This window comes from Labeo rohita, chromosome 10, assembly GCF_022985175.1.
Source record: "Labeo rohita strain BAU-BD-2019 chromosome 10, IGBB_LRoh.1.0, whole genome shotgun sequence".
Lineage (NCBI taxonomy): Eukaryota > Metazoa > Chordata > Actinopteri > Cypriniformes > Cyprinidae > Labeo > Labeo rohita.
Window position 1 is genome coordinate 6,408,183 of NC_066878.1, and position 22,445 is coordinate 6,430,627.

Consider the following 22,445-nt stretch of genomic DNA (forward strand, 5'->3'; position numbering starts at 1 on the left):
TTTAGGATACATTTTAGGATATATTAAAATAGAAAAAAAAGTTATTTGAATTATAATATTGCACAATATTTTTTATTTTATATTATTTTATTTATTTTATTTTTTTAAACCCTATTTTTTTTTAAATCAAATTAGCCTTGGTGGGCATAAGAGACTTTCAAAAACTTTATATTAAAATAGAAAAAAGTTATTTTAAATGTTACTATTTCACAATATTTTTATTTTATTTTATTTCATTTTATTTGTTTTTTATTTATTTATTCTTTAAACTGTATTTTTTATCAAATCAGCCTTGGTGGGCATAAGAGACTTTCAAAAACTTCACTATCAAAAGAAGAATACATTACATCTTAAGATGTATTACAATAGAAAGAATATTTTTAATTATAATATTTCACAATATTTAACAATATTTTATTTTATTTTAGATTTCATTTTATTTTATTTTATTTTATTTTATTTTTTAAAACTGTATTTTTGATGTATTCAGCCTTGGTGGGCATAAGAGACTTTCAAAAACTTCACTATCACAAGAAGAATACATTACATCTTAAGATGTATTACAATAGAAAGAATATTTTTAATTATAATATTTCACAGTATTTAACAATATTTTATTTTATTTTAGATTTCATTTTATTTTATTTTATTTTATTTTATTTTTTAAAACTGTATTTTTGATGTATTCAGTCTTGGTGGGTGTAAGAGACTTTTAAAAACTTCACTATCACAAGAATAAATTACATTTTAATGTTTATTAGAAAAAAAATATTTTAAATTATAATATTTCACAATATTTTTATTTTATTTTATTTTATTTTATTTTTATTTATAAACCATATTTTTGTTTTATAAAATTAGCCTTGGTGAGCATAAGAGACTTTCAAAAACTTTTACACACAACAACAACAACAAAAAATAAAATAAAATAATAAAATAAAATAAAAATAAACTTTTGAATAATAGTATATTAGTGAGATTTGACTATTGATCTGACAATTGATTTTAATGGAGTTTGCTTTGCTTTTGTAATTAGATTTAACTATTTTTATTCAGTATTGAACAAACTACACATATTTGTAATAGATATAAAGAGATTTTCTCTTTCTCTTTCCATCTTGAATGTATTTTTTTGCACTGCATTATTAGATTTCATTCTTTGTGAAAGACGCAGTTTATAGTTTGCCTGTAATAGAAGAAATTATATTGTCTCAGCCTTATGCCTATGATGCTGTAAAAAATATGCCAACATGTGTAGCTCACTAGGTTTCACAAGAGCATGTTATTTTCCTCCTCTAACTCTCTAACTTCAATAGCAATAGGAAAAAATAACAGTTGATCCTGTGTTGTTGCGAAATAATAGGCAATTTCGAGGAATTTGTGCTCATTTGTCAAGATTTCCACGCCGCTCCAAGCGGAGTGTGGCAATGCATTGTGCTTGAGTTTATCCATACAAATGCTGACCCTGAGCCTGCTGTTGCTAGGAAACGGACTCCGGGGCCTACACCTGTGTTGCCTCCAGTTTGAGTGGAGAGACGAGCTGGAGTGGTGTACTCACAGTAAAAGGTAAAAAAAAAACACACACAAGTGCTCCATCATCACCTTTATGTGTCCTTATCTTTGACAAACTGCATCATATCATCAAACTGAGGGAGCCGCTTCTGTTGCAAGTTTGCTCAGCAGATACACGCGTCCATTTACCAGATGTCAGTGTATGGGTAATGCAACCTGAGATCAATTTTTCCTGTTCGGTATTGATTTCTCTTATAATGTCCTATAAATCTAGACTAACATGGAAACAGCAAGTGATAGATTCTGCAAACAAAACCGTAGCTCACAGAATGATAGCTTAGACTAATATGAAGACGGCATGCTGATATCCTAATCTTATCTTTACAGAGAGTGGCGGTCTCTCCGTACCCCCGGTTTCAGAGCCCTACCAGCTGCCCGGTCCACCCCAGAAGCCCGTCGTAACTGATGTGACTCGTAACAGCGTGACCCTGACCTGGCAACCGAACGCTCATGAAGGCGGTGCAGCTGTCACCTCTTACATCATTGAGGCTTTCAGGTGAGTAAACGTCTTCATTCTGCTCTTTCCTACCCAAGATAATGTTGTTTCTTGCCCGAGGCTACTACAGGGGTCTGTTCTTCATTTTTTATTAATTCACTGTCACTGTCTTAGCGTCGCTGGTCAGCCGTGACAGACGGGGTAATACCATCGTGTGGCTGCCCCGTCCCTGACCCCTTTCCCCGGCTCTGCCGCTCCTCACAGTCATGCGAGGGCAGCTACATCCTGCGCTTACATCTCACATTCTGCCTCCTACAAGAATCACTCCCCTCAGGCAGCAACCTACTGCCAGAGAGATCTAAATTAATAGCAACTGTATTGGTGTTCTACAATTGAATTTCAGGCACAGACTTGGAGAACTCTTATTTAAAGGGGATATAGTTTTATGGATTACAGAATTATTCTCATCTAGGTTTCACGTGGCAGTTTAGTAATTTAGCTTTACGTGATCGTTTTCCACTCTCTTGTTGAGAGGTTTGCAGTTATACCTCTTAAGTTAATGGCCTCTGTTTTGATCTTGTATCGGCATAGCACACAGTGTTGTTCTTTAGGGCAGGCTACGTTTTTCGGCAGTTATGAGGTTATGGTTTTGTTTGGAAGCCTGTTTTCACCACTGAATAAAAATAAAAAAAGGTCATTGCAAGTTTTTATCTCGTAATTGGGATTTTTTTTTTTTCCTGAAGTCAGTATTGTGAGTTTACTATATTTTTCTCAGAACTGGGTAATATAAACTCAATTGCAAGTTATAAAGTCAAAATAGCAGAATAAAAACTCGCAATTCTGACTTTTTCTCGCAATTCTGAGTTTATATCTTGCAATTCTGACTTTCTCGCAATTCAGATTTTTTGCTCAGAATTGTGAGATATAAACGCGCAATTCTGAGGGGGAAAAAAGGCTGATATGTTCTCATAATTTTGAGTTTATATCCCACAATTCTGATCTAATTTAAAGTCAGAATTGCGAGATATAAACTGGCAATTCTGAGAAAAAAATTATGAGAGACAAACTCACAATTAAGAGAAAAAAGTCTGAATTTTAGACTTTATTTTTTCAGAATTGCAAATTTTGCAATTTTTTTTTTTTCTCGCAACTGCGAGTTCATATCATGCATTTTGAGAAATAAAGTCAGAATTGCACCTTTATTTCTCCGAATTTATATCTCACAATTCTGAAAAAAAAAAGGTCAGAATTGTAAGTTTGTATCACGCGATTCTGATTTTATTACATGCAATTGCGAGTTAAGTCAGAATTGTGAGTATATCTTGCGATTCTGACTTTATAACTCACAATTGTGAGTTTATATCACGCAATTTTGTCTTAATTTCTCTGAATTCCAAGTTTATATCCCACAATTCTGACTTTAGAACTCGCAGTTGCAAGTTTATATCAGTTCTGAGAAAAAAGTCAGAATTGCGAGTTTGTATCACGCAGTTCTAAGAAAAAAATCCAGAATTGTGAGATGTACAGTAAGTACGCAATTGCGAGAAAAAAGTAAGAATTGTGACAAAAAGTTGCAGTTACTTTTTTTAAATTCTTTTATTCAGTGGTGCAAGAATAGCGGAATAAAAACTATTTTTCTCAGAATTGTGAGATATAAACTTTAATTTCTTAATTCTTGGAATTTTGAGTTTAAATCTCACAATTCTGTCTTAGTTGAGTGTTATAAAGTCAAAATATACACCGAGAGAGATATAAACCGGCAATTTTGAGAAAAAAATGTCAAATTTGCGAGATATAAACTCATAATTCAGAGAAAGAAGTCAGACCTTTAGACTTTATTTCTCAGAATTGCGAGTTTCGCAATGCAGTTTTTTTCTCGCAACTGCGAGTTTATATCACATAAAAATCATGTTTTTATATTTTCTAAACTGGGTCCTTTGTGGGTGGATCATCGTATTTGGGATTCCTGGACATCAAAAAAAAAAAAAGAAATAAAAGAAAATAACACCTTGCACTAGCTTTTTGTGTTTGTTCAGTCTGTGAACGGTTCGTTCATAGAAAGTCAGCTTGAAAAATGTGCTCGCTCTGAAAGCTGAGGGTCTCCGTATGACATGCTAATGAATTCAAATGTAGTCCACACAGACACTTTTTTTTAAGCTATTGTAGGCTGGCTGAAATGGGGCTACCTCTAATTACAGAAGCAAGGTCCTGCAGTCCTTAGAGGGAGGGCATACAGCAAACCAGCTATTCAGCAATGGAGATGTGAAGTGCCACACACACGCACACATTTTCATTCTTTCTGTATTTTATATACACACACTACGTCTCTGTCCTCTCGCTTGCCCCCCCTGGGTAACAGTTAGCATGGCCCCACATCCTTAAAATTGATTCTTTATAGAGTGCTGTGGGGCTGAAAGGGTGTTTGCTATAAAATTTCCTTCCCTGAGGTGCTGTGGAACACCGAGCGCTGGGAAAGGGAGCTGGGTAGAGAACAATCGAGGGATGGAAAAGAACTGAGATTGTGGATGAGGAGGATTTAGGCTTTTGGGTTTAGGATTTTGACACCTCGATACAAGGGAAAAAAAGGTTTATGTTGCAACCTAGTTTTTAACTTCATGCACATATATGCAGGTGTTTATGTGCGTACAAGAGCCCAATCACAGCGTTGCTGGAGAAAAGGGAATTGTCTATGCCTCAGCCTCCATCCCAGCTGATAGCAAAGTGACCTTGGATTTATCGCTCCTATCGGTGGGCCGCTGAAGGAATATTTACGAGGTTCCCAGCATTTATGGCTTGGCCTAATTGTGCAGGTCGGGCTTTTATTGGCTTTGTGTCTGCGGCAGGAGTTGCCACCGGGGAAAAATAAACCTTGAACGCACCGCACGTGACCGCCGGTCTAAACAAGGATGATGGTTAACCACAGACAAGTGAAGAGGAATATCCCAAGGCCTTCTGGCACAGACAGATGTCTGTGCTTAACGTTCATTGTTTATTAGAGGGGGATGCATGTTGTTATGAATCTTGCCCACCTGTACGCCACATCTAAGTAGCTCTCTTGGTTCTCATTAAGTCAAGTTCATATTCTTGTATGTTTAGGCGTGATGTGGATGTTAATAAAAAGCTGCATGTTCTTAAATTGAAGCTAAAGTGTATGGAAGCCCCTTTCCGCCACTGAATAAAAAAGGTAATTGCGACTTTTTATCTCACCAATCTGATTTTTTTTTTTAGATTTGCGTGATAGAAACAATTCTGACTAAATTCTATGCAATTCTGACTTTTGCAAAAAACCTCAGACATTTTTTCTCTGAATTGTGATATAAACTTGCAATTGCGAGTTATAGTCAAAATTGCATGATATAAACTCACAATTATGAGAAATATAGTCAGAATTGTGAGATAAAAACTCGAAATTTTGACTTTTTTTCTCTGAATTGTGATATAAACTTGCAATTGCGAGTTATAAAGTCAGAATTGCATGATATAAACTCGCAGTTGCGAGAAATAAAGTCAGAATGGCAAGATATAAACTCAACTGCGAGAAATAAAGTCAGAATTCAGAGAAAATGTTCAAAATTTCATTATTATTATTTAGCAATTCTGACTTTATTTCTTGCAATTGAGTTTATATTTTGCAATTCTGACTTTATAACTCGCAACTGCAAGTTTTTTATCACAATTCCGAGAAAAAAATTCAGACTATTTCTCGCAATTGCTGGTTATAAAGTCAGAATTGCATGATGAAAACTCGCAATTGCGAGAAATAAAGTCAGAAATGAGAGATAAAAACTCATTTTCTCAGAACTGTGAGATATAAACTTGCAATTGCAAGATATAAAGTCCAATTTTAAGGAGAAAAAGACTGACAAGTTCATAAGTTTATATCTCACAATTCTGACTTAACCCACAATTGCATGTAATAAAAGAAACATGCAATTCTGAGAAAAAAGTCACAACTGTGAGATAAACTAACAATTCTGAGGAAAAAAAAACCTATATCTGTATATCTATACGACTTAATTACTTTATAACTTGCAATTGCAAGTTTATATTTCACAATTCTAAGAAAGAGGTCAGAATTGCACATTTGTATCATGCAGTTTTGAGAAAAAAGTCAGAATTGCGAGATAAAAATGAGCTTTTTTTATTTTATTTTTTTCATTCAGTGGCGGAAATGGGCTTCCATAAAAAAGTACCCCAGTACAGTCAGCCAATGTTTTCGGTTTATGTTTAATAAACTCTCAGTTCAGTATCCAAGGTGTTGTTTATTTATTACATGCAGTGCATTGACTGCATTATGACAAGCCTAGTCTGTGCCATAAATAAATCTATCACTGCAGAGATCTCTTTCTAGTCATGCCACGCACTGTCAAGCCAAAGGGTACAAGAATAGCATCACAGAAGAGCCGGGTCATTAAACAGACACATGTAATGACAATCAAAAGTGTGCAGATAAACATCTATGACATTGACTTTGCTGTTACCCTCCTCTCTCTAATGCTGTGCAACAGCTTCGGGACAAATGTAGGACAAAACATCGGTGTATTGATGTTTTATTCAGATTCAGTTGTATGAATCTGCTGGTTTTGATATTGTAGAGCATAAATAAACATGTATGGAATTGATGTTTATGTAAATATGATGAATAATTTAATGGAGTCATTTTTTTATCTGTTTTTTCAGCCAATCAGCAGGCAGTACATGGCAGACGGTTGCGGATTTTGTTAAGTTGGAGAAGCACACAGTCACCGGACTGTCTCCGAATACCATTTACCTGTTCATCGTGCGGGCGGTCAATGCTTACGGCCTGAGCGACCCCAGCCCCATCTCAGAGCCCGTACGCACACAAGGTCAGTACACTGGAGAGCAATGAATTTTATGACCTTTTTAATAGAGATCTTTAAAAATGTATGAACGTGTAATACAAATGATATGTTGTATAACTTTTATTTAAGTAGACGAACAAATTACAGGTGAATAGCAAAATAAGCATGCCTGTTTTTACAGATTACATATAAATCAGTTCCATTCAATCTGGATTGGACCTAATCATGAAAACATGCACCAAAAACAGAATAAAAATATTGTGTATCTATATTTTGTACTATATAATTTTTATTTCATTTTAATTAAAATCAACAAAAATCAAATACAACAAAATACCATAATATATAGGTGTTTTACAATGAACATTTCAGAAAAACAGTTAATATTACATTCATTTTTCACATTAAATAATGGCACAATACATAAATCAATAATGTCACAAAAAATTAACTTCATTATCGTTAATCAGTATAAAATGCATTATATTTCTTTATGTTTTTATTGTTTTTAGGATGTAATATAACCTATATTTTGACCATTTCTATGATATATTCTAAACTCTTATATGTGACCCTGGACCACAAAACCAGCCTTAAGTAGTGCAGGTATATATGTAGCAATAGCCAAAAACATATTTTGAATTATTGCTTTTTCTTTCATGCCAAAAATCATTAGGATATTAAGTAAAGATTGTGTTCCATGAAAAAAAAGAAAAAAAAAAAGAAGAAAAATATGCATTGCTAAGAACTTCATTTGGACTAATTTAAAGACAGATTTTCTCTCTCTCTCTCTCTCTCTCTCTCTCTCTCTATATATATATATATATTTCACCTTCAGATGCCAGATTGTCAAATAGTAGTTTCTCGGTCAAATATTGTCTTATTATTAATATCTTATTATTATTATTATCCTAACAAACCTTACATTAATGGAAAGCTTATTTATTCAGCTTTCAGCTGATTTATAAATCTCAATTTAAAAAAATTGACCCTTATGACTGGTTTTGTGGTCCGGGGTCACACATTGCATAAGTTAAATGTGACATCAGATACCTATTTTCCACAAGTTGGTATGATTCTTTAGGGTCTTCATGAAATGTCTGTAACATACTTCCATAGTCACGCAAAACCTTGTCAAAAACAACTCTGTTCACAGTGACCCATTTTGGTGCATATGTCATACGGGACAATACGGGACAGTCCGTCAGCAGTCGTGGGCAATATGACATTATATTGCTCATAAAATCAAAATGGCTTGATAATTGGGACTGTTAAGGTTTTTGGTAATTTAAAAAAAAGAAGTGAATGGATTTTTATCATTGTAGGGTGGTTGTGTCCACCCTACATTTATATGCAAAAGTGAATTTTGCATCCAATGTCCCCTTTAAAAATATTAATATTAGATGTTTTGTGTTGTTTTTTGCAGATGTGAGTCCTACAGGTCAAGGTGTGGACCATCGACAGGTGCAGAGGGAGCTAGGAGAGATGGCTGTGCAGCTTCACGAACCAGTGCTGTTGACGGCATCCAGCGTGAAGATCAGCTGGAATGTGAGTGCCACTGATATCTGCCCTCCAAATCAACCCCTCACCGGTCTTATGATTCTCCTGCCGGCTCACCTTATCTCATTTCTCTGTCTCGGTCTCTCCCTCTTTCCATCTGTCAGGTTGATCGTCAGTCTCAGTACATCCAGGGTTATCGTTTGCTTTATCGTCCTGTCGGCGGCTCCTGGTCCCAGCAGGAAGTGAAAGCTGCAACAGAGCGTAGCGCTGTCATCGCTAACTTGCTCAAAGGCACGGAGTACGAGATTAAAATACGACCCTACTTTAACGAGTTCCAGGGCATGGACAGCCGCTCGCTGACGTTCCGCACGCCGGAGGAGGGTGAGATATCTGTAGCTCTTTCGGTTTCCATTTGATGTCCTTCAATTTAATTTCGTTCTAATCAATTCAATTCGGGTTCATTCAGCCCCAGCCCGACTCAATTCTATTCTGTTATACATAATATGAAGATGAATCGCTTCATTCAGGCAAATAAAATTATAGAGAGAGCTAATGTGGATTTACTATTAAGGACACTCACTTCTCAAAATGTAATTTTAATTGAATTCTCCTCCAGTTCCCAGTGCCCCCCCTCGTGCAGTAACCGTGGCAACAGTCAAGCTCAGCAACAGCTCAAGCATCAGTGTATCATGGCAGCCTCCACCCACTGAGATGCAAAATGGAGTCATTCAAGAGTATAAGGTATATTTTAGATAGCTAAAGTCATTCAACAAAAACAAAAACTTAGTATATGTGTTCCTGGACCACAAAACCAGTCATAAGGGTCATTTTTTTAAATTGAGATTTATACATTATCTGAAAGCTGTATAATAAGCTTTGTTAGGATAGAACAATATTTGGCCAAGATACAACTATTTGAAAATCTGGAATCTGAGGGTGCAAAAAAAAACAACTAAATATTGAAAATATCGGCTTTAAAGTTGTCCAAATGAAGTTCTTTGCAAAGCATATTACTAATTAAAAATTAAGTTTTGATATATTTATGGTAGGAAATTTACAAAGTATCTTAATGGAACATAATCTTTACTTAATATCCTAATGATTTTTGGCATTAAAAAAATGTGATAATTTTGACCCATACTATATATTTAGCCTATTGCTGCAAATATACCCGTGCCACTTAAGACTGGTTTTGTGGTCCAGGGTTACATATGCCAACTAGCCATGTTGCAAAAAGTAACTTATGAAAGTAAAAATGCTGCACAATACAGTCAGCAGATTGTTTAATTTGATTTATTATTAGATTAATATTTATTCAAGCTAATTAATATATATATATATATTTTATTTGTGAGTTTATGTTCAGTTATTCTTTTTAAGAGTTTTTAACTATTTTTAACTGCTTTTGAATTTTTTTAAATCATCAGTCATTAAAGCTTGGTAAATATTGGTTACATTGCTGATTACTCACTGAAAACTCTAACAGATCATGTTTTCAGGCCGTTTCAAGTCTTATTTTGATGTAATAAAATTTGTTATATCTTAGTGTATGAGTTGTTTACTTAAAGTAGTGATTTAGACACTTAATGTTATATTTTGTAATATTTGCATTGTTTTATTTTTGTACTACAATTTTTTTTCTCATCCAGTATTTTGTGGAGGCACTGCCTCCCTTGTCTCCTCAGAGGAGACCTATATATCAAGGACCAGGTTAGGACACTTAAGTATTTTTAAGTTCAGATCTGATTCTTATCTCTTCTCAGGTTTGGTGTCTGGGTAATGACTCTCAGACGCGCTACCACATCAATCAGACGGTGGATGGAAACGTGCTGACAACTTTATTAAAGGGGCTTCTACCTGGCGTGTTGTACCAGGTGGAGGTGGCGGCAGTGACCAGCGCAGGAGTGGGCGCCCACAGCCAGCCCGTATCTGTGCTTATCAGTGAGTGCTTGCTAAAAAAACCCAGCCGTGACTATTAAAACTGAAAGAATTAAAAAGTGAAGTGATGGGCTTGTGGAGTTGAAGTACAAAAAATTGTGTAAATTCTCTTTGATTGCTTTTTAAAGTCCTGCTATGAGACTAAATTGCTTAATTCTTTCCAATAAGCTGAGTCCTATTAAGTCATTCTGTCTGAGTAACACTTTGATCTGTCTTTGCTCTTTTTCGTTCTCTCTCTCCTTTGCAGAATTGCCCGCAGAGCAGCCTACAGTCACAGGTGGAGGCAGCGAATCTGACGAGAATGTAAGTCTGGCTGAGCAGATCACAGACGTAGTGAAGCAGCCTGCCTTCATCGCAGGCATTGGCGGGGCATGCTGGGTAATCCTTATGGGATTCAGCGTGTGGATCTACTGCAGACGGAAGAAGAGAAAAGAACTCAGCCATTACACAGCATCATTTGCATACACACCTGCGGGTATGCATGCACATATCACACCAAATGACATTTGACATTACATACTATTATAGTATTTATTATTATCTTGAGTTAGCTTTAATTTTTATTTTCAGTTTTGTTTTAGTTTAAATTTTTACTTAGCCTTGTTTTTTTCTTCATCTCTTTACAGTTGGTTTCCCACATGGAGAAAGTTCTGGTCTTAACGGAAGGTAAATGGCACTTTTAGCTTCTTAAACATCAATTCAGAGTAAATACAGTGACTTTAGTTCATTCTGTAATTATTATTATTATTATATTTGATATCTAGGCCTGGTATGCTGGGTGCTAACATGGGAAATTACCCTTGGCTGGCTGATTCTTGGCCAACTACCAATCTCGTGCACAACGGGAAAGACTCAGTGAGCTGCTGTACGTCTAAACATGACACCCCGGAGAGATACTATAATGGTAAGACTCACTTTTGTAGAGCAACACCGGCTCTACACCGGCTGTACTGTTAAATTAATTTAACACTAAGTTTCCACAGCACCGTGTCTCATTAATTAAACTATAATTAATTCACCATCACTTCCTCAGAGGCGGGAATCTCTAATTACCTCAACCAAAACGAGAAGTACAGTACAGACTCTAACGAAGGCCCCATCTACAGCACCATTGATCCCACCAGCGAGGACCTGCGCAGTTTCTCCGCACAGTACTCTCAACATACCACTCCCTACGCCAGCACTCCCATCATGCCGTTCACCAACCAGGCGCCCTGCAGCCCTGAACAAGATGGCAGCCACTGGATGACTCAGCCTGGTACCTCTAATGCTCAATATGCCCAGCCAGACCGCTCCAAGACTGATAACGGTATCTTTCCAGTCTTATCAGTTCCCTTCAGTGCTAAAATGAATGCTGTGCTTGGCTGAATAACAGTGGGACTTTAGTATTATTTTAGTATTTATTAATGTTTTGAATTAGCTTTTGATTTTTACATTTTCGGTTTTATTTTAATTTTAGTTTTAGTCATTGAATAAAAAATAAAAAAGGCAATTGTAATTGCGACTTTTTATCTCACAAAATTGCGTGATGTAAACTCACAGTTGTGAGTTATAAAGTCAGTATTTATAATCTCATGATTGCAAGGGAAAGAAATCTGAAAGATTTAAACTCGCAATTCTGAGGAAGGAAGTTACAATTCTAAAAAATAAAGTCAGAATTGTAAAATATAAACTCAAAATTCTGACTTTATTTTCTCAGAATTGCAAGTGTATATCTCACAATTCTGACTTTATAACAAGCAATTGCAAGTTAGGCTAGAATTGTGAGATATAAACTTTTATGAGAACAAATCAGTGTTTTTTCCCCCTTATAAATGGACTGTATAACTCATGATTGTGAGTTTGTATCTTGCAATTCTGACTTATTTTTCACAATTGTGAGATTATATCCCATTATTCTAAGTTTAGAACTAGCAATTGTGAGTTTATCTCATACAATTCTGAGAAAAAAGTCTGAATTGCGAGTTTGTATCTCGAAATTCTGACTTTATTTCTCGCAATTGTTAGTTTATATCCTGCTATTCTGAGTTTATAACTTGCAGTTGTTTATATCTCACAATTCTGAGTTAATGTCGCAATTGTGAGTTTATATCCCATTATTCTAAGTTTATAACTTACAGTTGTGAGTTTATATCCCACTATTCTGAGTTTATAACTCGCAATTGTGAGCTTATATCATGCAATTCTGATTTTTATGTCAGAATTGTGAGATGTAAACTCCCAACTACTACACTGTAAAAAACAATTTGTTGAGTCAACTTAAAATAATTTGTAACCTGGCTGCCTTTCAAAGCTAATTTTACTCAAAAAAGTTTACTCAACTTGAAATGTTAAATTATTAGTGACAACTTCGATATTTGAGTTGAATCAACTTAAAATTTTAAGGCAGCTGGGTTACTTACCCATCTGTTAAGTTTAGCAAACACAAATATCTAAGTTGTTACTTAGTACAACTTAACATTTCAAGTTTGATAAACAAATTTTAGTTGACTGAACTTAAAATGTTAAGGCAGCAGCGTAACAAATTATTTTAAGCTGACTCAGCAAATTGTGTTTTTTATTTTTTACAGTGTAGAAAAAAAGTGAGAATTGTAAGATTAAAAATTACCTTTTTTTATTTTTTATTCAGTGGTGGAAATGGGCTTCCATAGTTATGTGCTTTTTGTCATTTTTATTAGCTAAATAATTTTTTTAGCTTATATTTTTTATTTTCTTTTATATTTAATAATTTTTTAGTTAGCTTTAAATATTTTTAGTTAATTCATTTTGATTTCAGTTTTAGTTTCAGTCATTATTTCAGTGTCAAGTTGAATATTTTTATTAAACTAAACTTATTAATAAGTTTATTCGATTTAATTAACAAAAACAACGCTTAATAAAGTTGTTTTGTTAAACACAAAATTGCTTGCTTTTCCACAGTAAAACAACCAAAGCAGAAATTAATGGGGAAGCCAGTGAAAACGCCATCTCTCAATTGGATGGATGCGTTGCCGCCTCCACCTCTCTCTGGAGACCTGGATGAGTGTGAAGAGGAAGACGATAATGAACTAATCCAGGACATGGGGTAAGGTTCACTAGAAGGCTATAGATTCATTTAATTTTCCTAGCATTATTTAAACCAAAAAGCCACAATTTTGATACTAATAGTGATTTGACATGTTATTTAAACAAGTTTAAGAAAAACTTTCAGTCTTATTCAATTATAAAGAAGCAGAACTAGTAGGAAATATTTGCCCAGAGAGTGTTCAAATCAGGACTTTGGCAGACAAAACAAATCTCAAATCTCTCCGCAAGTTCTTACACACCGTTCCAGCAATTCATTTTAGTTTAGTTAATTTCATTTCCATGTAACATGACGACATCTTTTACTAATTTGCAGCATGTTGGCTAGCTGGGAACATGGCCTGCCTTAGCCTCCTGGACAAAGTTTTACTGATTGTTCCAGGAACAGCTTCAAAATTCTCAGGACCAGCGCAATCTGATTGCCGTAGACAAGGCTGTATATGAAGGCTAACAAAGTTAGCGATATGCTACCCCTGAATCAGGCCTGTTTTCTCATGACGGCCTGACTGAATTACATTTTCTTTTCCTGGTCTGTATCGCATTAGTTTCTTGTTAAAGAAGCATGCGGTCAGCAGTAGCCGCAGAATGCCCCGGCCGCGGGCGCTGATGGGTAGAGACGTTCTTATTGCTTTCCGCCACCACTTCAGCCCAATGACTGCCCGTGAGGGGCACTAACAAGGGCGGGTTACATTAGCCACAGCGGTTAACCAGCCCTGACTCGCGAATCTGATAACCTTTGACATAGCCTCCCGCAGTAACCGCATTAGCCAGTGACAGGTACAGCGCTTCTCAAGTTCCTTCCTCCGAGCATTTAGGACCCAAGCAATGCAACACTCACAGCCAGACTGGATTTTCATGACTAGTCCTCAAGTGTGATGAACTAATGGATCATGAGGTTAACCTTTGTGGCAGCCCGAAGGCAAAAACATCGACTCTGTTACTTCATTATGACTATAATTTTAATAACTCACCCTTCAGCTCAGCGAGGCTTAAGAATTCAACAAAAAGCAGCCGTATGCGTACTAAACCAAGAGCACGCCTTGTATAGGTGTCTGTCATTCAGCTCAGCGGTTTGCCCTCAAAGTGCCCAAGGCATAACATTGAGTCAGTGTCACTCAAAATGCCACTGCATTTAACTTATTTTCCATTGCTCTTGCATGGATTGGCCCCACGAGAGCTGAAAGATCACGCATATTGTTATCTGGAAGCCAGGCTGTCTCATTTGACACCACAGCAGCAGGAATCGATATGCCACCGGTTGCATTGACCCGGTGATTACTGCAGCAGGCAATCATAATGAGTGTGCCGTGATTGATTTAGCACCGAGGTACTGGAGTTACTTAACCTTCTGCTAAAAATGAGGGAATTTAGTTAGAGAGCAGAAACAAAGTTACTCATTCTCCCACTCCAAGTGAGAACGGCAAGCGAGTGATAAGAAAAGTTGATGTAATATTCATAATACTAGAGGTGTGGAGAGTAGAATGTTCTAGATTTAGAAGGTAGATTTTTAGTCAGCTTTTAGGGTTGTACTTTATTTATGAACCTGCTCATGATGAAACTTTTCTTCTCACTCAGGTCTGATGAGGAAGAGTGGTGTCCTCCTCTCCCGGATAGGACTTACCTCATGGATGGCGTGATGGAGGACGGTCCCGCTCCTCCTCCTAGAGGAGAGGCTTCTTCCCCCACCACATCCTACAGCCACCAGTCCACCGCCACCTTAACCCCTTCTCCCAGAGACGATGGCCACTGCCACGATATACCACGCTTACATCAACTCGAACAGCCACAGATAGCACGGTGAGAACGTATACCTTCAAATAATATTTTTATGCGTCCGTATTTTTCTTTTGTCAGGTCAGCATTTCATAGCATTTTAAATGGGTTTTGTGACAGTTTGAGTTGTTGTTTTGTCAACAAAATTTGCTTTATGGTGTACTTCAAAATGTTAATTTGATAAAATGCAGCATAAATGACATTTGCTTTATTTTTGAAGTGATGTTCACTTTAAAATACTTCATGTTAGCCATCCTTCATGCTCTCCTGCATTTTAGTTCTCTCTGCATTATTGGAATAGATTATTTGTTTTCACTCTCTTTGGAGAGTTTTTACAGTGTTGTTATTTGTTCCTGCAGGAGAAAACACATTTTATGAATAATTTATTCCTCTGCAGGTCCGTATTTGTTGATTATCACGGCACAGAGCAAATATCGAGACTCTCATTAAGCTTCCTGCTAGACTGCAGTTGTGCCAAGTTTGGAAAGATCGTTTACTTTTACAAAGTGCTGATCTTGGCCTAGTATGTTTTCAGTTTAATATGAGTTTATATAATAGTGTTTCTATGCCTTGTTGGCTGCAGATCTGGGTTGAAACAGTGACAAAAAAAACAAAAACATTTCAGTCAGATACACTACCAGTCAGTTTTTGAACGGTTAGATTTTTTATGCCTCTTCTGCTCACCAAGCCTGTGTTTATTTTACCCAAAGTACATTTATTTATTATTTAAAATAACTGCTTTCTATTTCTAATATATTTTAAAATGTAATTTATTCCTGTGATTTCAAAGCTGAATTTGTAGCATCATTACTCCACATACTTCAGAAATTATTCTAATATTCTGATTTGCTGCTCAAAAACATTTATTATGTTGAAAACAGCTGAGTAGAATTTTTTTAGGTTTCTTTGATGAATAGAAAGTAAAAAAACAGCATTCTTGTGAAATAGAAATCTTTTGTAACATTATAAATTACTTAATAATCACTTTTGATGAATTTAAAGCATCTGTGCTAAATAAAAAAAGTATTAACTTCTATAATTTCTTTCCAAGAATAATTATTAAAAAATAAAAATTATAACTGACTGCATGGTTTTAAATGGTACATTGTATAATGTTACAAAAGATCTTTGGATCTTGAACAACAAATAAGCATATTAGAATAATTTCTGAAGGATCATGTGACACTAAAGACTGGAGTAATGATGCTGAAAATTTAGCTTTGATCACAGAAATAAATTACATTTTAAAATATATTCAAATAAAAAGCAGTTATTTTAAATAGAAAAAATATTTCACAATATTACAGCTTTTGCTGTATTTTGGATCAAATAAAAGGAATGCTTTGTGAGCAGACGAGACTTCTTAAAAAAGATTCAAAATCGTACTGTTCAAAAACTTTTGACTCGTAGTGTACAGTATAATGTCCTTTTGTAATAAAATTTTATAAAGACAAATTTTGCTCTAACTGACCAAACATATCTGTCATCGACAGCCGGTTGGCGTGTGGACCAGTGCCTGTGCCACGAGCACCAAGCCCCCCTCTAACCCAGTCCAACCCAAACCTGTCAGCCAATCAGGAGTGCCCTGACAACACTGTGCCACACCGCTCAGCACACAAACGGGACCCGAGCCAAGGAGCTGCCCAAAGTGTAGAAAACATCAGCAACACCACACCAGGTGTGTTTCCGTTCTCTATATGAACGTGTCACAGAAGGTTTGCTACTTTAGAGGAAGTAAAATTTCGCGTACACAAAAAATTACACTTTTAGAATACAGTTATTTTAGTCGCTTCATTGTCTCATCCCCCCCTCTCAGGACGAGCGAGGCCCTCTGCAGACCACACACCGCCTGGGCAGAAGTCCAAGGTGAAAAAGAAAACCTCCAAGAGTGGTCAATACCGAAGAGATGTACTGCAAGGCGGTGAGTTACTGACCAGAATGAAGTTAGTTAATCATTTGTCCTGCTCCTGCATACTTAACATGCTGGTCACATCTTTACAGATCTGCCACCTCCACCAGAGCCGCCTCCTGAAGATGAGGTCGACTGCGCTCAAGTAGGGGGATTCGAATGTGGGCAGACGTCCCTCGAGAGAGTGGGCAGCTCCCATTCCTCCATGGAGAGGAGAGAACAGAGCACACCCAATCGGAAAAACTCTTCTCATAGACGGATAGATGGTGAGAGAACACCTGACAATTTCATTTTTAAGCTGTGTCCACCAAAGCGTTTTTGACAGCTGAAAACACCAAGCTGTGAGCACTCGAGGTTTTTTTTCAGTTGAGACGCTTCGATAAGGAATTTCGAACTAGTATCTGATTTCACAGTTTATTTATGATTATAAAAATGTCGACACAGTAAGGGCCAGAGCACCGATGGTGCGAGGGCCCTGTTGGAATTGCTCAGTTTCATCTTATTCTTTTTCTTCAAAATGAATCGCCTAAACATGCTCAAAAACTCATGAAATTTTGCACACATACCAGAAGTGATGGAAATTTACATCTGATATGGGTTTCAGAAATGTGTGTAGCAAAATGGCTCAATTGCGCCACCTATAAAATTTCAACAAAGTGCACCTTGAAGTCCGAAACCCAACAGGAAGTCTGTTATTTAAATTTTTCTCTGCAAGTTTTGTGCCATTTTTGCCATTTAAATGATATTAATCCTAGAGATTTAAACATATCAACACCAAATTTGGTCAGTGTAATAAAAAGCCCTTTGTGAAGTTAAATTGTGAAGGTCTTGAGTTTTCATTGAAAGCGTGTCCGTGGTGGCCTGACAAACTAAAAAGGAAGTTGTTGTAACTTCCTGGGCATACAATGCCCAATCTGCCCCAAACTTCTCACGTTCGATAAGAGTCCTGGCCTGAACACAACTAAATGCCAATTTGCTGTTACAATCATAGCGCCACCTGCTGGCAACAGAAGATGACTTGTTTTACACCCAAACTTACCGTGTTCAATCTGCACCAAACTTCATATATTTGATCAAAGTCCTGGCTTGAAGACATCTACATGCCAATATTCAGTTAGAGTCATTCTTCAACTCTCAGTGCTGAGAAAAAGCGTCTCTTGATGCTCTTAGCGTTTCAAAAAATGTAGCTCTCCCATTAAGAACAACTGAAAAATATATGCTAGCCTCAGGAAAAGCACTTTCGTGGACACACGGCGTAAATGAATTAAAAATTTTTTTGGTCTCTTAAAGGCATGATTATTTCTTTATACTGTGTATGAAAACTAATGTGTATTACTATATTTTAAAAAAATTATATATATATATATAAGATTAAATGGACTGGATTTTAAAGTTAAGTTTAAGTTAATGAAAGTTATATTGTATCAATAAACTTTTTAACCCTAACATCATGGTTTTGTTTTTGTGGTTCACAGCAGATGACGATTTAATTCCTTACAACAAGCCCAACTTCCTGTCTCGGGGTCAGATGTCCAGCAATTGCTCCACAACAGGAAGTTCGTCATCACGGGGGTCAACAGGATCACGAGGGCAAGGAACGGGCAGGAAGAGAAATGATGTAAGACCAAGTAACTTTTCTCACACTGTAAAAATCATTTTCTTAATCAATATTTTGTCTTTTTATCCATTTATAAAACTATCTAATAATCCTTAAAGAAAGAGTTCACCCAAACATTAAAATTCTGTCATACATTTTTCACTCTCATGTCGTTCCAAATCCATTAAACCTTCATTTGTCTTCAGAACATAAGCTTAATTTGTGTTCCAAAGATGAATGAAGGTCTTAGGGTTTGAAAATGACAGAATTTTCATTTTTGTGTGAACTATCCCTTTAAAATGAGGAATATTTACTAGCTTACTATTTTGCTTCTCACATAAATGTAGTTTTAAGGATGTTTAGATATTTTTACAGTAATTCAAGACAAAAAAAACTGATTAAGACTGTTTTTTTAAGTGTGTGCTTTCAAGATCTAATCTTCGTCCTCCCAAATCCTAACCCTAATCCTAAATCTCAAACATTAGCCAAGCTTAGTCAAACACGGCTTTGCAAACATGCGCAGTAGTTTATCTTTTCTTAACACTTACTCATTGGTGAGACCGAATTGACTAAGTGTGGATGAGTCTAGACTGACTGAGTCCATCTGGCTGTTCAGCACATAGTGTAAGTGTTCTGCGACGACACAGAACTTTTAGCCAGCAATCAAACACTTCCTCTGAAGTCCATTCCCCACCGCTTAGAGAACTTCTGACCGGAATACACAAAATATACTTTGATGTGTGTGTTGTATACTGAGTGATTTCCAAAAAACACTGCTTTTTCACCTTTAGAAGAGGGTTTCTCTTATTGTATGGGCTGATTTTACAGTGTTTCCCTATAGACATGAGTAGCTGTGTGATAGGAACTGGGTTAGGCACATCTAAGGTCACTCCATATGGGCTGAAGAGTCTCTTCAGATGTGTGACCTCCTCTCAGGTTACCCCCTCTGGAACATAAAAGACAGGCCACATAAAAGAGGGCTATACGTTCCCCGGGGAGAGAGTTTCGGGTTACCCCGTCCTGTCACGGTGGTTAGCGTTATCTTTCCAGTCGGACAGAGAGCGTGAATAGGTGCTTGACGGGGAGAGGGGAGAAGGGGTCTGCCTGTGAGATCGCCTTTATTCTGTGTCCTCAGATCTTGTCACGTCACATGACGGACAGTCCCTTCTGCATTAAGTCATCTATAGACATACCAAACCAAAAAGGCTTTCTTTTGTCCCGAGAGAAGCCACAGTTATCTGCTAAATAGACCAGCTAAACTAGTTGACCAGTTTAAATGACCAGTTAAAACCTGTTACTAGTGCAATGTATATTTTGGCCACTTTCATTAAGGGTCATCTTAAAATAAGTTTATCTTTTCTCATACTAATTTTTCTCCTATTCTTCTCTTCCAGGAGATGAGATAAGGGAAGGCTGTGAGACGCAGGAAGTTTGACTTAGACATCCCTCCGTTTTCGTTCGGAAGCTGAAAAGAAGAACCGAAGAGACGTGGACGAGTGTACAGATTTCGGAGCGTGAATCTGGGACTTTTGATTACGTTATTAATTATTGTTATTATTGTTATTTATGACCTTCATAGGGGCATTTTTCATCACGCTGTCACTGTAAATAATCATCCGTTGAAGCTTTTTACATGGGGTCCAGATGCCAGGAAAGAAGAGTATATTGTATTTATACATGAAAGAAGAAATGAAATCATGTTAAAAGCTCCGATATTATAGATAAGTTAATGTTTGAATGTGCCAACCTCTTGTAGAAATGTATACAGCAGCATTTCAAAGCATAATAATATTGCACTCTCGTTGTGTTGGAGAACAACAACAAAAAAAATATAAAAAATAGAAAGCACAATATGTGTTGTTTGACCAGCCAGCTAGACAGCCAGCCTCACGACCTAACCGAGCCGAGGACGCTTCTGTCTGTCCGTCTCGTCTTCGTCTGTGGATCCCCCCGTCGTTGCGGTCACAAGAGAATGTGGTCTTGTTTCCCCCCTTTCTTTTCAAAGCCAAGAGAGTTTGTCATTTGACGACTGTTGTGAACGATTGTACTTGTCTTTTTTTAAGGAGTGTTTTGGAGATTGTGAGGAAATGTATTTCATTCAAAAAACCAAAATTATGTTCCTTTGACTAACTTTTTGGTAGTCCTTGTTGTTTTGTATAAATAAAATACATTTGCTGAGCTATAGGTGTTTGTATGAATCTGTGTTATTTTAGTATAATTAAGATATTAGTTTTTAAAAGTTATATTTTAGTTTAAAAGTTACTAATTGTATGTCTATATGTGTTTGTTTTTGCTTATGTATTTTATTTCATACGTTTATTTTACGTATTTCTGAATAGTTTTATTTGTAGTAGTACGCCTATATATAATATAAAGCATAGTACGAACGTTTTTGAAAGTTTGTTGTTTACAAGTTTTAAAGAAATTAGTTAGCTAGCTAGTTACATCGTTTATTCAAAAAAATCAGGCTGCAAATTTTGAACAAGACGTGGCGGGATTATTCTGCGACCGTTAACTGCCGAGACCGTTAATCTTTGGTTTCTACGGTTACAGCAGGCGCGCAGGCAGCCACTTCCACCTGGCTGAACCGCCACTGAGGGGCATGAAATTACCTCTTCCAGGGCAACACTGGATGCTGAGACGGAGAAAGGGGGGCGAGGGAGGAGCGGGGAAGAGGAATGAAGAAAACACGAGTGTGGAGAAAGGGACAGTGAGTTAGATAAAGAGGGTAAAGAATGAAAGAAGAAAAACAAAGAATGTGAATCACTCCCACCTGAGACTCGCTAGCCTGAGGTGAGAAAATCAGAAGGAAAAACAGCAAACAAGTAGGCATATGAAAAAAGCAGTGTGTGCTTATAGACAGTGCGTGTACAAGGTGAATACAAAAATAAACAACGAGCCATTTAAACGGTCTTTACCTCTGGAACACTTCCATCCGTAATGTTTGGTCCTGGTTGGGGAAGAGAGTCCGATTCCGAATCATTAACGATTGTTTTATTACTCTTAAGGAATAAACATCTGAAATATAATTGTAGTAAACAACAAACATCTAGTAACATATTTCGTACTACACGTTGTGATTTACATCTCACGGTTAGTGGAAAGTTGGATGTGTTTGATTCACTTAAAAGAACCGACTCATTTGAGTCATTCGTTCTGGACTCGTGTTACACTGGGTGCGTTATTTTGTTTTTCATTCATAAACCGATTCATTGGACTAATTTATTATTACATGGGAATTCAACAACGCTGATTGCGCTATGTTTTTGATTCACTAATAATGAACTAACCTTTAAGTCATTAAACTAGTTAATTAATACTACACAGGCTGCTCTGGTTTAAGCTGGTTTTAGCTGGTCTCCCAGCCTGGCTAGGCTGGTCAAGGTAGTTTTAGCTGGTTGTTCCAGCTGGTCTCCCAGCCTGACCAGATAAGGAAGTGGCCAAAACCCCTCTAAAACCAGTATGCTGACCAGCTAAAACCAGCCAACCAGCTAGGGCTGGTTCACACTGCACAGACAAACGCCAACAAACACATTTGTTGGGTTTTGTTGGATTAGTTTGTTACCCGTGTGGGCATCTGTTGCCGTTGGTCGAAGTTTGTTTTCACTGAACTAAACATATTATTACTTGGGAATTTAAGTGTTGATTACTCTATGTTTTTGATTCACAAATAAGGAACTAAGTCATTAAAATTAAAGTCATTAAAAGTTCATACTACAGGCTGCACTGGTTTAAGCTGGAAGTAGCTGGTTTTAGCTGGTCTCCCAGCCTGGCTAGGCTGGTCAAGCTCGTTTTAACTGGTTGTTCCAGCTGGTCTCCCGGCCTTACCAGCTA

General features: G+C 36.7%; 1 protein-coding gene across 7 annotated transcripts in view; it reads left to right on the forward strand.

Moving 5' to 3' along the window:
* Nucleotides 1-20,795, forward strand: part of robo3 (roundabout, axon guidance receptor, homolog 3 (Drosophila)) — a 207,182-nt gene extending 186,387 nt beyond the window's left edge. For 5 of the 7 annotated variants that reach the window (XM_051121300.1, XM_051121293.1, XM_051121295.1 and 2 more), the window contains 18 exons: nt 1,485-1,566; nt 1,900-2,068; nt 6,689-6,855; nt 8,258-8,379; nt 8,496-8,712; nt 8,948-9,072; nt 10,095-10,272; nt 10,517-10,744; nt 10,896-10,935; nt 11,034-11,173; nt 11,303-11,578; nt 13,189-13,333; nt 14,908-15,129; nt 16,599-16,783; nt 16,922-17,026; nt 17,107-17,280; nt 18,490-18,632; nt 20,006-20,795. In XM_051121300.1, the coding sequence (XP_050977257.1) occupies nt 1,485-1,566; nt 1,900-2,068; nt 6,689-6,855; nt 8,258-8,379; nt 8,496-8,712; nt 8,948-9,072; nt 10,095-10,272; nt 10,517-10,744; nt 10,896-10,935; nt 11,034-11,173; nt 11,303-11,578; nt 13,189-13,333; nt 14,908-15,129; nt 16,599-16,783; nt 16,922-17,026; nt 17,107-17,280; nt 18,490-18,632; nt 20,006-20,017 (2,730 nt within the window). In that variant the 3' untranslated portion in view covers nt 20,018-20,795. The remainder of the gene's footprint in view (nt 1-1,484; nt 1,567-1,899; nt 2,069-6,688; nt 6,856-8,257; nt 8,380-8,495; nt 8,713-8,947; nt 9,073-10,094; nt 10,273-10,516; nt 10,745-10,895; nt 10,936-11,033; nt 11,174-11,302; nt 11,579-13,188; nt 13,334-14,907; nt 15,130-16,598; nt 16,784-16,921; nt 17,027-17,106; nt 17,281-18,489; nt 18,633-20,005) is intronic. The other 2 variants (XM_051121294.1, XM_051121297.1) reach the window with 1 other exon arrangement.
* The last annotated feature ends 1,650 nt before the right edge of the window (nt 20,796-22,445 follow it).